The sequence below is a fragment of the Hirsutella rhossiliensis genome (genome assembly GCF_020360975.1).
Source record: "Hirsutella rhossiliensis strain HR02 chromosome Unknown scaffold00001, whole genome shotgun sequence".
NCBI classification, from domain to species: domain Eukaryota; kingdom Fungi; phylum Ascomycota; class Sordariomycetes; order Hypocreales; family Ophiocordycipitaceae; genus Hirsutella; species Hirsutella rhossiliensis.
The window spans coordinates 4,444,538-4,457,377 of NW_025408667.1; the positions used below are offsets into that span (position 1 = coordinate 4,444,538).

Genomic DNA, 12,840 nt, shown 5'->3' on the forward strand with positions numbered 1-12,840 from the left:
CTGTGGCCTATCGAATCTCACGTATCCTACATGGGTATATACAAATCGCTGCGTCGCCAGAGTCGTATGAGAGGCTCGACGGCGGCTTGTAGAAAGCCACATTGCCTTTCTGAAGATAAAAAGACCCCGTCGCCATGAGCATGCATGGCAGGGGCCGACAAGATAACGACGAAGCTGGACAGTCTTCCTCGCAGCATCGCTGATCACGCCTTCTGCCCTTGGGCTGCTTCTGCGTCCCCGGGCGGCTGAGGAGACTCGCCATTCCCGTCCCTTGGCTCGCCGTTGTCCCTGCTGGGCTTGAAGAAGACACCAAGGACAAGACCGAGGGCTGCCATGGCAATGGCGCCATAATAGCCGGCGCGGTAGCCGTCGAGAAGGGCACCGGGATCTTGTTTGCCGCCACGGTTGGAGGTGACGGAGTCGGAGATGACGGTGAGGACAGCGACGCCAAGAACAGCACCACCAACGTTCAAGAACATCTGCGGAAGGCCAAGGTCAGAGGACTGGTTCACGCATTTTCTCATGATCAAGGCTGAAAGGGGGAGCTTCTGGTACGTCGTACGTTGTACACGCCTGAGACGGTGCCTTGAAGCTGCTCAGAGGCCGTGGCAACGACGGTCACGTTGCCGACGAAATAGACGGTGCCGACGCCGGCAATGTAGAGGATCATTCCGGGCAGACAGAGCCGCCAGTAGTCGTCGGCCGATGCCATGCGGCAGAGGAGGACCAGGCCGGCGATGCAGAGAGCCCAACTGGCGAGGAGCAGGTTGCGGGAGCCGACGGGTCGGAGCAGCATGGGGATGACAAAGTTGACGACCATGGCGGTGATGCCGAGCGGGAGGAAGCGGACGGCTGTGGAGAGGGCCGAGAAGCCAAAGCCTATTGATGGCAAGAATGAGTTTGATGCTGGTGAGCTGCCGTGCGAGCCTTGAGGGGAAGAGGGAAGGGGAGCGAGACGAATCATCTTACTTTGCAACTGAAGCGTCAAGAGATAGTTGCTGCCCTGCCACACAGCATACGTCAAGGCGGCAGCGACACAGCCCAAGACCCTGACTCTATCGTCAAACATGTATCGCGGCAGGATCGGGTCCGACGAGACGCGGAGCTCGACGAAGACAAAGACGGCGAGCAGGCAGACGGCGACGACGAGGGTGGCGATGACGTCGGGCTTGTTCCAGCCGTGGACGTTGCCGGTGGTGAGGCCGTAGACGAGCAGTATCAGGCCGGAGACGGAGAAGAAGGTTCCCAGGACGTCGAGGCGGATGTGCAACCTGGACCAGGGGCTGGGACTGTCGGGTTGAGAGGGGGACGGGCCGGGGAGGCCATTTGTGAAGAGGAGGGCGAGGGCGGCGATTTCGAGGGCGCCTTCGACGATGAGGCTGAACCAGAAGATCTACATGAGCTTAGCAGGCTGGCAAGTCCGCCGAGTGCTCAGCCTCACTGACCCATTCCCAGGAGACCAGCGAGGTGAAGAGGCCTCCGATGATGGGGCCGAAGCTACGGGCAAATGGTCAGCGGCAGCAACAAATGGCGATGCGGGTGAGGGCACTTACACAAAGCCCGTCGATCCGGCAGCGCCCCAAGCGCCAAAGGCCTTGACGCGGGCCTGGGGATCTTGAAAGGACAGGGCGACGAGCGACTGGGCCGAGGGGATGGTGAATGCGGCCGCAAGTCCTGCCGAGGCGCACGCGGACGTATGAGATTAGCCCCTGGTGCCCCTCTCTCTCTCTCTCTCTCTCTCTCTCTCTCTCACTCTCTCACTCTCTCACTCACTCTCTCACTCTCTGACAGCCGAGACAATGTACTGAAAGGTCATACCTTGGAAGGCTCTGCCGACGACGAGGCCGATCCTGTGGTTGACGAGACCGCAGACGAGCGTGGCTATGTTGAAGAGCGTCATGCCGAATACCAGGACATGCTTGTGGCCAAATATGTCGCCCAGTCGACCGCCGGCCATGAGGAAGCCTCCAAACTGGACGAGGGGCGGGCATCGTCAGCCAAGGGGTTCCATGTAATGGAACAAGTTTGGTCATGTCGGCGGGCTCTGGGCCAAGCAGAGTCTCACCGTCAGGGCATAGGCAGTGAGCACCCATTGCAGAGAGCCGTCGTCATAGCCGAGCTGGGTCTGGATGGTGGGCAGGGCAATGTTTGCCATGCCAATGTTGGCAATGTCGACGAAGAAGACGAGGCATCTGCGTCGTCGACGGCGGGTGTGCAGAGCGTAAGCCCTGCTCCTTGGCTTCGTCGACGTCTTTGTTGGACTTACACGATGGTCAGGGTCGCGATGGACGCGCCCTTGGGCGGCGTGTGAGCGACCGCCATTCTGGATCGACGCTGGTGGGCTGGCAAACAGCAGTTCAAGGTAGGTTTGAGGTCTTATGTCTCCAAGTCTCTACGGTTTGATGTACGTTGTCGGGGGCCAAAACAGCAACTGGATTCCGAGGCGGAAAGGGGGAGGGAGAAAGCGTATGACGGCGAGCCAGGTAGGCAGACATCAGCAACGCAACGCGTGCTGCCACGCTGCCACCAGCACCTCAACGAGGTATAGGGCCCACTTGCAGAACGCTTTCTGGAGTGTCTGTACACTTCCCTTGTTGTCTGCACGCCACGGTGGTTTTCCAACACATGCATAACATAACATGCAGCTGTGCCACGCCTTGGACTATCCAGCAGACCGCTGTGCCGAACTAACAGTGGGGAGCAACGCCTTGCTTGATAGCCAACAAGGCGCTGTTTTATCCTCGTCTATTTTCTTCTACACATTCGCAGCACTGTCAGCTGCAACTGCCCCGTCGTCTCACGGCTCGGAAAGAGACGGAGAGGACCCAGTCCGTGTCATCTTTGCCCCTGGCAGCGACCCGGCAGCAGTATCCGTACGGCGTGCTCTATTCATAACGTAACCCTTACCAACAGGCCGGCCCGATCCGGGCTTGAGCCTCAGCGTCCGGGGCAGGCTTTTCCGGTGTGGACGGCCGAGGACATTCATGGATGCACATGCAGTAAGATGGCGTTGGCAACACGAGGAGAGTGGGTTCCGTCATGTTTCTTGGCGTTGGAGACGAGGGCCCTGGCTTATTATCATGGGCCTTTTTGACTGGGGACGTAATTTACAGAATAGGTACGCTGGGGCAGCATCCTGGGTGAGCACACGCCGACGACATGATTCGACGGCGAATTGGCGACCAACAAGAGTAAGCTAAGCCGTCGACAGAGATTTCAGATGGCTGGGAGCGGCTTGAAGAGGCAATGAATGGCATGCAGTTTGGTCTTACTGTTTCATACATGTTGTAACTTATGACAAGGCCCCGGCCCACCGAAAAAGGGGCACAGGGTTTCCCCTGCTCTTGTTGCCGGAACTGCTCCGAGACTTTTGCTGTTGGATGTCGATGGGATCTTTTGCGCCGCCATGGTTGGGCGAAGAACCCAGCAAACAAGTGGCTGCTTGGCCGCCGGGCATGGCGGCATCAGATGACTCGACGGACACACACGGATACTCTTATCCCGCGTGTTGCCGTGGCGGAGATTGTTGAGACATGCGCTGCTATTCGGAAGCAAGGGAGCCTTCTGCCCTCGGCATGTGTACCGTACGTGTGTGCCACGGCAGTCTGACGTGTGGGCTGTCCGTGAACGACAAGCACCATCCTTGAATCCGGCGAGCCAGTTCTCGCTTCCACCGTCTTACTTGAGCCCGACCCGTGCCGGAACAAAGACATGTTGTGCTTGGCAACTCGCCGGCCCCGAGCTGAGATGAGCCCATGGCTGTCCTCATTCGCCGGGCGCCGTCCGACCGTATCATCCATACACGAGGCTTTTGGCAAGGGATAAGCTTAAACAAAAGAAGCTTGTGGAGCAGTCACGACGCCGGCTCGAGGAATGAAAACCCCTGTGCCCATCAATTGATGAATGACGCCGGGCGGGATGCAATCGACGGCGCACAAGTCTGCGCCTTGGCCGAGTACACAACAAGCGGCCTCAACCCATGCCCGGAACCATCTTCCAATGATGGCAGTACTTTACGCTGGCTATCTAGAGTCTGGCATGAAGGGCTGTATGATCGACGGATTCCGTGAGTCGACTTACGCATATGTATAAATGAGAAGTGGCTTGTTGGACTTGCGCCTGTTAACAGGGGATGGGCAGACTTCGCGGGGATTCGGACGGCCGTCGCCATCGTGCTCGCAAGGACATTGCCTAGATGAGGCCCATGAATGTGCCAAGCCTCCTTGCAAGAGTGATGGCTGTGGTGTGGAGAGTATTCCCCTGTACTGCCAAGGGGCAAACTCAGGGGCAAGCTCAAGCGTTGCATGTATGCGTAGAGAGGAAGCAACGGCGTGCTGGGCAAGATGGCTTGGGTCGGCTTAGGCATAGACACTCAACTGCAACGGCAAACCGTCAGTACACACATATACGCGTACATCCCTGTGAGCCGCCCAAGAAACAGTACCCATGCCACGGCCCCGGTCCGGTTCTACATCGCAATACGTAAAGTTAGCATCAGGGCCACAAAGGTGCATTCGGCCCCGTCCGCTCCGGCACCTTCGGCCGTCAACAGCGCGAACCCGACGACGTGAGTCCGACGGCGGCGCCCCCAGGCGAGCCCATGGTGGAGGACTGACTGGATGGGGCTTTGGAGGAGCCCCGACGTCTCCACTGTCCTGTCACCCCCCTTGTCCACGGCCTACTCACAGAAGCAGCCGGGGACCAGCAGCAGCCTCCTCCACCGGAAGCTAATCTGTCTACGGCCGTGGGGCCGGGCCCGGACAACTTTGCCGTGGGGCTTGACAGGTTGCTGGCATCGGGCCGTTGCCAATGCTCCGAGCCGGAGCTACGCGATGCGCAAAGAGGTAATCGATTCCTTGACCGACGTACGGAGGCTGCGATCGAGGGGGAAGGGGGGATCGCTCGAGCAAACGTGAGGTGCTGCCTTGAAGGCGGGCATCTGTTGGTCAGCTCCACGACTGGCTACAGACAGTTGCGTCATGGCTGAGGAACCGCGAGGAACCGCAAGTCGATGCAATGGCATCCTTTTCGAGTTCCGTCCCCCGCTGGTGCCTCCTCCTTGCTGTAGGACGAACGCCTTCTCAGCCTTGTACACAGACAGCCCCTGTCCGTCTGCTTGGCGTTGCAACACAAACCCAGGGTGGAATCACACCACTCGCCCATTGGTTGTATCGCCTCATGGATCGACACGAAGGAAGGAGAATATACTGGAAGAGCCCGGTAGGCAACTTAGCTTGAACCAGAAAAGGGAGTCTGCAAGCAACAACCCCCGAGTGTTCCGTCCAAGCAACAAGCACAGATCAGGCCACGCACAGCATAAGGAACTGGGAGAAAAAATTTCGTCTCCAGATGCGTGCCTGTGTTGCTGACGTCTGTCACGGCCTGCGGCCTGGCCACGCGAGCCCACCAACGCACCACCTGCAGGCCCATGTAGTGAATCCGAGGGCTTGTTCGAGGTGTTCGGTACAGAGTATGCAATTCATACTCCGCGTGGGAGCGGGGCAGCATCGACTGGCTCCCGCGGGCGAGTCCAACGTGAAGCATCTCGGCCTCCCCCCCTGATGGGCGTTTGCGGCCGGCCTAGGCAGCAGCAATCATTGTCTCCCCTTGCTTGTTCTGCCTCTCCATGTACTTGTTGCTTCAACGGTGATCTTGACTTCGTATGGAGAGCCGGCGTGGGGGTCAGCAGTTTCGGCTTGCCGGCTCTTGCTGCTCTTCGTGTCCACGGCCCAACATGACAGCTTCCCGGGAACCTTTGAACGCATCTTTGCCGCCGCAACCACGTGGTTCTGAGAGAATCTCCTGCAGATTCAAACGCCCACCCCCCTGCTGTCAGCTCTTGACTATTTATCCCGCACAGATGTCTGGGTCAGGAACCTGCCTTGCGAACCATTCCAGAACGATTCTAGAGCAAAGAATATCGCTTTCATCAGACTATAGAAGACGTAAGATCCGGATTCTATTCTGGAACTCGGCATTACGTACTTCGTACTTCCGATCTTCAAGCGAGCAAGAGGTGCCGACTCATCTAGTTGTAAACTAGCGCTCTCACCATCACCAAGCTTGTTTGACTTGGCCTGTCCACCCGAACTCTTATATCTACCACACATCCGCGTCTCTCAGAGGATCCTTCTCTTCTCTTGAGCCCTTTTCCTGGTTAATTTTGATTCTCTCGTTACGGCCTCGTGGCCAGTTTTCATATAAGCCCATTACTCACCCCTGCTGTTTCACGCTCCTCTCTTTCGCCTCAATCACACAGCCAAAAAGCTGGGGGTGTGTGTTTTGCTTCCGACATCATGTCCCTCTACCAGGATGACATGTGTCTCCTCTCGGGACCGCCCAGCAACAGCAAAGAGCCGGTTCCGAGCTCGGCGCATCGGGAGATGAGCATCCCCCGAAGCGTCTACCCGCTGACCAAGAGTCAAGAAGGCATGTGGATCGAGTTCCAGATGAGCCCGGCCGGCACACAGTACAACCTCACCTTGGAGTGGGATCTGCTGAGTAGAGGATCCAACGTGGCGCCGCCCAGCATCACCGACATCCTTCAAGGTAAGCGAAACCCGTCCTGGAATCTTCAACGTTTGACGCATGGAATCAAACCCCCTTTAACCAAGATATGCAGTGATCCACAAGCTTACGGCGCGCCATGCTGTGCTGCGCTCCAAAATTGCCGTGGTGGATGGCAAGCCTCACCTCGAAGAGTATGCCGCTGAGGACGTCGACCCCGAAGTCCGCATCGTGTACCGCGAGACATCCCCGATTGCCGAGCACGCCATGACGCGCATCCTGCGGACCCCTTTTGCACTGCAGCATCAACTACCCGCTCGGTGGGTGATATTGCAGGATCCAAGGGCTTTCAGGGTCTACATTGTCGGCCACCACATTGTCGTCGACGGCCAGTCCATGACCAACCTGTCTCGAGAGTTTCTCGAGCTGCTTGAGGATCCCGATGCTGTCCTGCCGCCGGCGGTGCAGTTCAACGCCATGCACATGGCAGAGGTGAGAATTGATCTGGTGTAGCGATTATTGACAGTCAGCTCATATCATGTTTTCCTTCCAGCGAGCTTGGGCGAGATCGCAAGCATATCTCGATAACCAAAAGGTTCTCATGGACCAGGTGCGAGACCAAAGCAACACCCCCTGGTCGAAAGAAGTATCGAAGCCCAGCACGACCAACGCAAGCTATCGCAAGATTGACAGCTGGTGCACGTTTCCCAAGTCCGTGAGTAAACCCAGACACGAAACCGCAACTCCTCTCCGGGTTTGGACTGCACATCTGACGCAATGACAAGGAACTCGATGTCTGGAGCCAAATGTTCAAGACCTCTTGGTTCCGCGTGGCCACCGCCCTGGTCGGCTTGCTCGTGGTCGACAAGAAGAGGCCCCAGTTTCGCAAAGACGAGATGCTGGCGGTGGGCTTTGGCAGCCGGCCGAGGGAAATGGGGGCATGCGTCGGCCAGTTCGCCAACGCTCTGCCTGTGCGCGTACCCTTGTGGAAGGCCCTCGACGAGTCGGATGGGTCGTTCAGGGCTCTCGTGGCAGCCGTGGGGAAGAACGTCAGCGCCGTCAAGAAGGCCGAGCTCTTCCCGGCCGTCGAAGTCGCCCGGTCGTGCCGTGGTCTCAACATTGACTACGAGCCCCCCCGAGTGGCCGTCACTTACTCTCCCAAGCTGGCCAGATCAGAGTGCCGCTTGTTCCCCGTCGAGGGCTCCTGGGACCTCTTCTTTTGCTTCCTAGAGTATGACACGGACGTGAAGCTTGGGGTAAGTCGTGGCCGAGCCAGTCAAATGTTCCTCTTCATCCCGCTGACATCAACGCCGGCAGGTCATCTACAACCCCCAAGTCTTCTCCGGCGCTGCGTTAAACGGCATGAAAACGCAGTTTGACAGGATGGTGTCTCTCAGCAAAGTTGACGGGGCCCAGTTGGCGGAGATGCTCGACTGGCTCCCGAAACACCCCTGCCTGCCAGTCGCACCAGCCGACCCGCAGCCCAACCCTCTCTGCCATGTCCATCATTGGTTTGACGCGCATGCTGAGAGCAACCCGAGCAGCCCGGCTCTGCACTCGGCAGAGATGGGCAAGTCGATGACCTATGGCGAGCTATACAAGTCTTCGGAAGACAAGGCTAGGTGTAAGCAAGTCCCTGGAAGGTCGCCGCGTCATGCAGTCTTGCTGACACCTGGTCAAACCAGTCCTAAGAATGCGCAATGTGTGTCGTGGAGATAGAGTGCTCATCCATCTTGGACGCGGCTTCGCAATCATCGAATGGATCCTTGCCATCCTCAAGTGCGGCGCCGCCTTCGTGTACCTCGATATCGACTTCACGGAGCGTCAGCGGGCCTCGATCCTGGAGAACAGCAAATCCATCCTGGTCGTAGATGAAGCCCTAGTGCAGGAGTTGGCCCAAACTCACAACGCCAGCACGGCCAGCTCTCTTGACGAGGTCAAATACGCCACCGCAGACGACGACCTCGCCTACATGATTTACACATCGGGCTCTACCGGTGAGCCAAAGGGCGTCATGGTCGAGCACGGCAACCTGGCCGCCCTTGTGCAAGCCTCCACGAACATGTTCCAGGTCGGATTCGGGACACGCGTTCTGCAGCTGGCGTCCTTTACCTTTGACGCATCCATTTTAGAATGGAGCAGCGCACTCTGCACCGGGGCTTGTCTTTGCTTCGCCCAGTATCCCAAGCAGCTTGTCGGCGAGTATCTTGCCGAAGTCATCGAGAAAAACGGCGTCACCTTTATGCAAATCACACCTACGGCCCTCGAGACATTGCCCCTGGAAGCAGAGGTCCCCAGTCTGCAACAAATCTCCATAGGGGGTGAGGCGCCGTCGCACGAGATATTCGCGAGGTGGCATCCCCGTGTCAACCTTGTTAATGCTTATGGTCCGACAGAGGCCGCAATTGCCGTGGCGTTCAACAAGATTGACAAGACAGATGATCTCCCGGACGTCGTTTCCGCCGGCCCCCCGAACTCAAAGACGACAGCCCATGTGTGCGCCGAGGGCTTTGGAGCGGTCCTCGGAACAGGTGTCGAGGGCGAGATTTGTCTCTCCGGGCCACAAATCTCACGAGGCTACTGCGAGAAGCCAGATCTCACAGCAAAGAGCTTCGCCGTCCACCACGAAACCGGCGAGCGAATGTACAGAACTGGTGACAAGGGGCTCTTGCTCGAGGACGGGTCGCTTCTCATCATGGGCAGAATCGACAGGGAGCTCAAGGTGCGCGGATTCCGCATCGCCCCTGAAGAGATTGAAAACGCCATCCTGAGCGCTGGCGCCGGCGTTCAGGAGACCTCGGTCCAGCCGTCGGAAAACGGCCTCGAGATGCTGGCTTTTGTTGCTCCAAGCACAGTATCGCCCAAGATTCTGACGGATGCTCTGAAGGGCATACTCCCGAGCTACAAGGTCCCGTCCAAGGTCCACCCTGTTGACACCCTGCCAAAGAACACCAACGGCAAGATTGACCACAAGGCTGTCCGATCCAGGCGCAGTGAGCTCACACGCTGCAGTGCCCCGGAGGGCGTCGAGTTCTTGGACAGCTCGGATGCAGAGACGGAGCTTTCCGGTGACGACCAGTCAGCCGACAACGAGACCGCGGTCGCGCGCATATGGCAGGGTATCTTGCAGATGTCGTCGTCTCCGCCGGTCGACGTCAACTTCTTCGACATTGGAGGTCACAGTCTCCTCGTCCCGAAGCTGCACGAGAAGCTCAAGGCTACATTCCCCTCAAAGGCAGTTCGGCTTGTGGATCTGTTCCACAAGTCCACCATCAAGAGTCAGGCGGTGCTCTTGAGCGATGGAAAGAAGAGGCCCATGCCTGTCCGCCGCAGGGGACCCAAGCCGGCAGTTACCAAAACCCCCGCGTCTTTGAGCTCTTCAGTCTCCACCATCGACGAAACTCCAATCTTCACTAGGACGGCCGCGACCTCGGTCTCGGATGTTCCCAATATGCCCGAGATAGCCGTCGTCGGCCTCGCCGGACGCTTCCCCGGTGCCAAGAACGTGGATGAATTTTACAGCATGCTGATGAACGGACAATCTGGAATCCGTGATTCTCAAACATGTGCCGAGCGCGAAACTCTCCCTGGGAATGTCTGGGTCCCTCGAGCGGGCGCGCTCGACGACATTGAGGACTTTGACCACGAGTTCTGGAACCTTGGTGAGGAGGAGGCGACGGAGATGGATCCGCAACAGCGTCTCTTCCTGGAGGTGGCGTTTGAAGCTCTCGCAGACGCCGGCATCGATGGTCGCAGCATGGCCGGCGAGCGACTGGGCGTCTTTGTGGGATCTGCGAACCATGCGTATCATCTGCATACGGAGTCAGTCGTCACCGACACCTTTATGCGCGAGAACCGGGCCTTTGTCGCGCCATCCATCTCCACTCGAACCGCATATCATCTTAACGCCCGCGGCCCCAACGTCACGATTCAAACAAACTGCGCCAGCAGCACCGTGGCCCTCTCCCAAGCCTTCGACGCCATTCGACTTGGCCGATGTGACATGGCCCTGGTCGGCGGCGTGTCTGTCCAGCTTTATGAGTTCGGCTTCCCTCCATGAGAAACATTAGTTGCAATTGGCTAACGACTTTGATCTAGCGGAGGCTACATTACTCAAAAGGGGCAAATCTTCTCCTCGCGAGGAGAATGCCATCCGTTCGATTCAAGAGCCGACGGGACCGTCCCAGCAGACGCCGTGACTGCCGTCATCCTGAAGCGATACTCAGCAGCGATTTCGGACGAGACGCCGGTCTATGCCAAGATTCTGGGGACGGGCATTGGGGCAGACGGAGCGCTGGACAAAGCAGGCTTCCAGGTGCCGTCTCCGCGAGGGCAGGCGGACGTTATCAAATCGGCATGGAAGGTGGCTGAGTTGACGGCAGACAAGCTCAAATATGCCGAGTATGCTCCTGGCGCCTTGGCGATGAGCCCGGCAGACGGAAAGCTGACTTGTCTCCCTGTGTAGAATTCACGGAAGTGGCACTCCCATTGGCGATGCTCTTGAGCTCGAAGGCCTGAGCCTCGCAGTGAAGGAGCTCGGGGGTGGTGGTCGGCAGTTCACTGTTGGGTCAACCAAAGGCAACATTGGAAATGCCCAGGCAAGTCCCAGTCGAGAATTCTGGACGCAAGTCCGCCACCTTGCGCTAACAGTTGGTCAGCATTCATCCGGGCTTGTGTCCCTCATCAAGCTGTGCAAGTCGATGCAGGCTGGTGTAGTGCCGGCCACCAAGGGCCTCGAGCAGGCGAACCCCATGATTAACCCCGACTTGCCAGTGGTGCTGGCATCGAAGCAGACCCGTCTTGACCCCGACGACATCCTGGCTGTATCGGCCGCAGGATGGGGCGGCGTCAACTCGCACGTCGTGCTGGGCTTCCCCGACCAGCGCCTTCGCAAGGAAACGACGACTTTGGTTCCCGAGACAACATTCAAGCGCAAGGCTCTTCGGGCGCCGCGCCTGAGATCCTCCAAATTAGGGGGAAAGCGGGAGACGAGCGCTTCATTGGCCAGCCTAGTGTTCTCCAAGTGCGCCTCTGATGTCCTTGGTATTCGCGTTGACAGCGACACCGATTTGAAGCAAAACGGCCTGGACAGCAAGTCATATACTGCCTTGGTTGGCGCAGCATCGAAGCGCTTGCCGGGGCCTTCTGTGGGGTAAGTTTCTGCTATTCTTTCATTGCTTGACGGATGTTGATGGTGGCTGCGCAGGGTCAAGGGAATGCTGCTTGGGGTTTGCACACCGTCTGCTCTGGCGGCGATTTATGAAGATCAGCTGCGTGGAGCGAAGCCTCACGGGGTCACGTCGACGATTCTGCAGGTTGGGAAAGACGCGACCATCATCTTGCTGCCTGGGTCGGGAGGCAGTTGCGCTGCGGCTCATCCGCTGGTCGGATGTCTGCCCGAGGGGCTGACGATCATGGCTCTCGAGCATCCGGAAGAGGATCCAACGATGGGTCACGTCAATGCCTACCTCGAACCAGCGCGAGCCTGTGCGGAGAGCCGGAGACTGATCATCGTGGGAATATCGCTGGGTGGCCTGTCGGCCTTGGGCCTGGCGGCCCTTATTGGCGAGCAACGTCCCGAGCTTGATATCAGCTTGATTGCACTGGACAGCCCCCCGATTGACACATGGCCGGAGCTCGAGAAGACGAGCAGAGCGGCCCTTGCCCGGGTGAAGCATGCGACTTATGTCGGGGCTGCGGCTGGGCAATCCGGGACATGCCCGCTCGTCAAGAAGCAGTGGGAGGCTGTGATTCCCGGCGTGGCCATGCATGAGCTGGACTGCGGCCACTTTGACGTCTGGGGCACGTCGCAGGCGGGCCAGACTGCGGCCATTGTCGACACTGTGGTGCGGAAAATGATGCAGTAGGCCGAGGGGCTTGATATTCCACAGGCGTCAAGGAGAATACGGCCCAGAAAATGGGGCGTGGTTCGGCATATGTCGCGTAAGATCAATGGTAGATTTCGAGGTCGGGGTGGCCGGCGATTAGGATGATGTCTGCGTCTTTGGATTGTGGCACTCATCTGCTACGATAAGGTGCCGCTGGTCGGTTCTGAGCGTCTTCGGCCGATCCTTGACGAAGCCAGCCGATGTTCCACGGAGGGTGTGCGTGTGGCTGTCCCGTCGGCGCCCGTATCCTCCAACTGCCCGGCGGCGAGATGCTGTGCCTCCTTTAGTCACAAGAGGGCGGCCGCCTCTTCCTTCGAGATGGCTTGCGAGGTCATGATGTCCTCAAATTCGACTCTCGTAAGAGTGCGGGCTTGGTGTTTTGGTAGTAGAGATAAGGACAGCACCCGCGCCGTCTTGGTGACCGTAGGACGGAGAAAGTAGGGGG

General features: G+C 58.3%; 2 protein-coding genes across 2 annotated transcripts; one reads left to right on the top strand and one right to left on the bottom strand.

The window, feature by feature from the left end:
- Window positions 1-203: 203 nt before the first annotated feature.
- HRG_00587 (major facilitator superfamily domain-containing protein) lies at window positions 204-2,322 on the bottom strand (the record flags this gene model as incomplete). Its single annotated transcript, XM_044859058.1, has 8 exons — window positions 204-479; window positions 563-879; window positions 970-1,393; window positions 1,446-1,497; window positions 1,554-1,674; window positions 1,819-1,972; window positions 2,066-2,192; window positions 2,267-2,322. 8 exons carry the CDS (start codon window positions 2,320-2,322, stop codon window positions 204-206), a joined length of 1,527 nt encoding a protein of 508 aa, XP_044725458.1.
- Window positions 2,323-6,296: 3,974 nt separating this feature from the next.
- HRG_00588 (AMP-binding enzyme domain-containing protein) lies at window positions 6,297-12,374 on the top strand (the record flags this gene model as incomplete). The annotated part of the gene is made up of 10 exons (XM_044859059.1): window positions 6,297-6,549; window positions 6,623-6,999; window positions 7,061-7,222; window positions 7,293-7,763; window positions 7,825-8,131; window positions 8,193-10,548; window positions 10,606-10,908; window positions 10,973-11,105; window positions 11,166-11,659; window positions 11,714-12,374. The coding sequence occupies 10 exons, from the start codon at window positions 6,297-6,299 to the stop codon at window positions 12,372-12,374; spliced, it is 5,517 nt and encodes a 1,838-aa protein (XP_044725459.1).
- Between the last annotated feature and the right edge of the window lie 466 nt (window positions 12,375-12,840).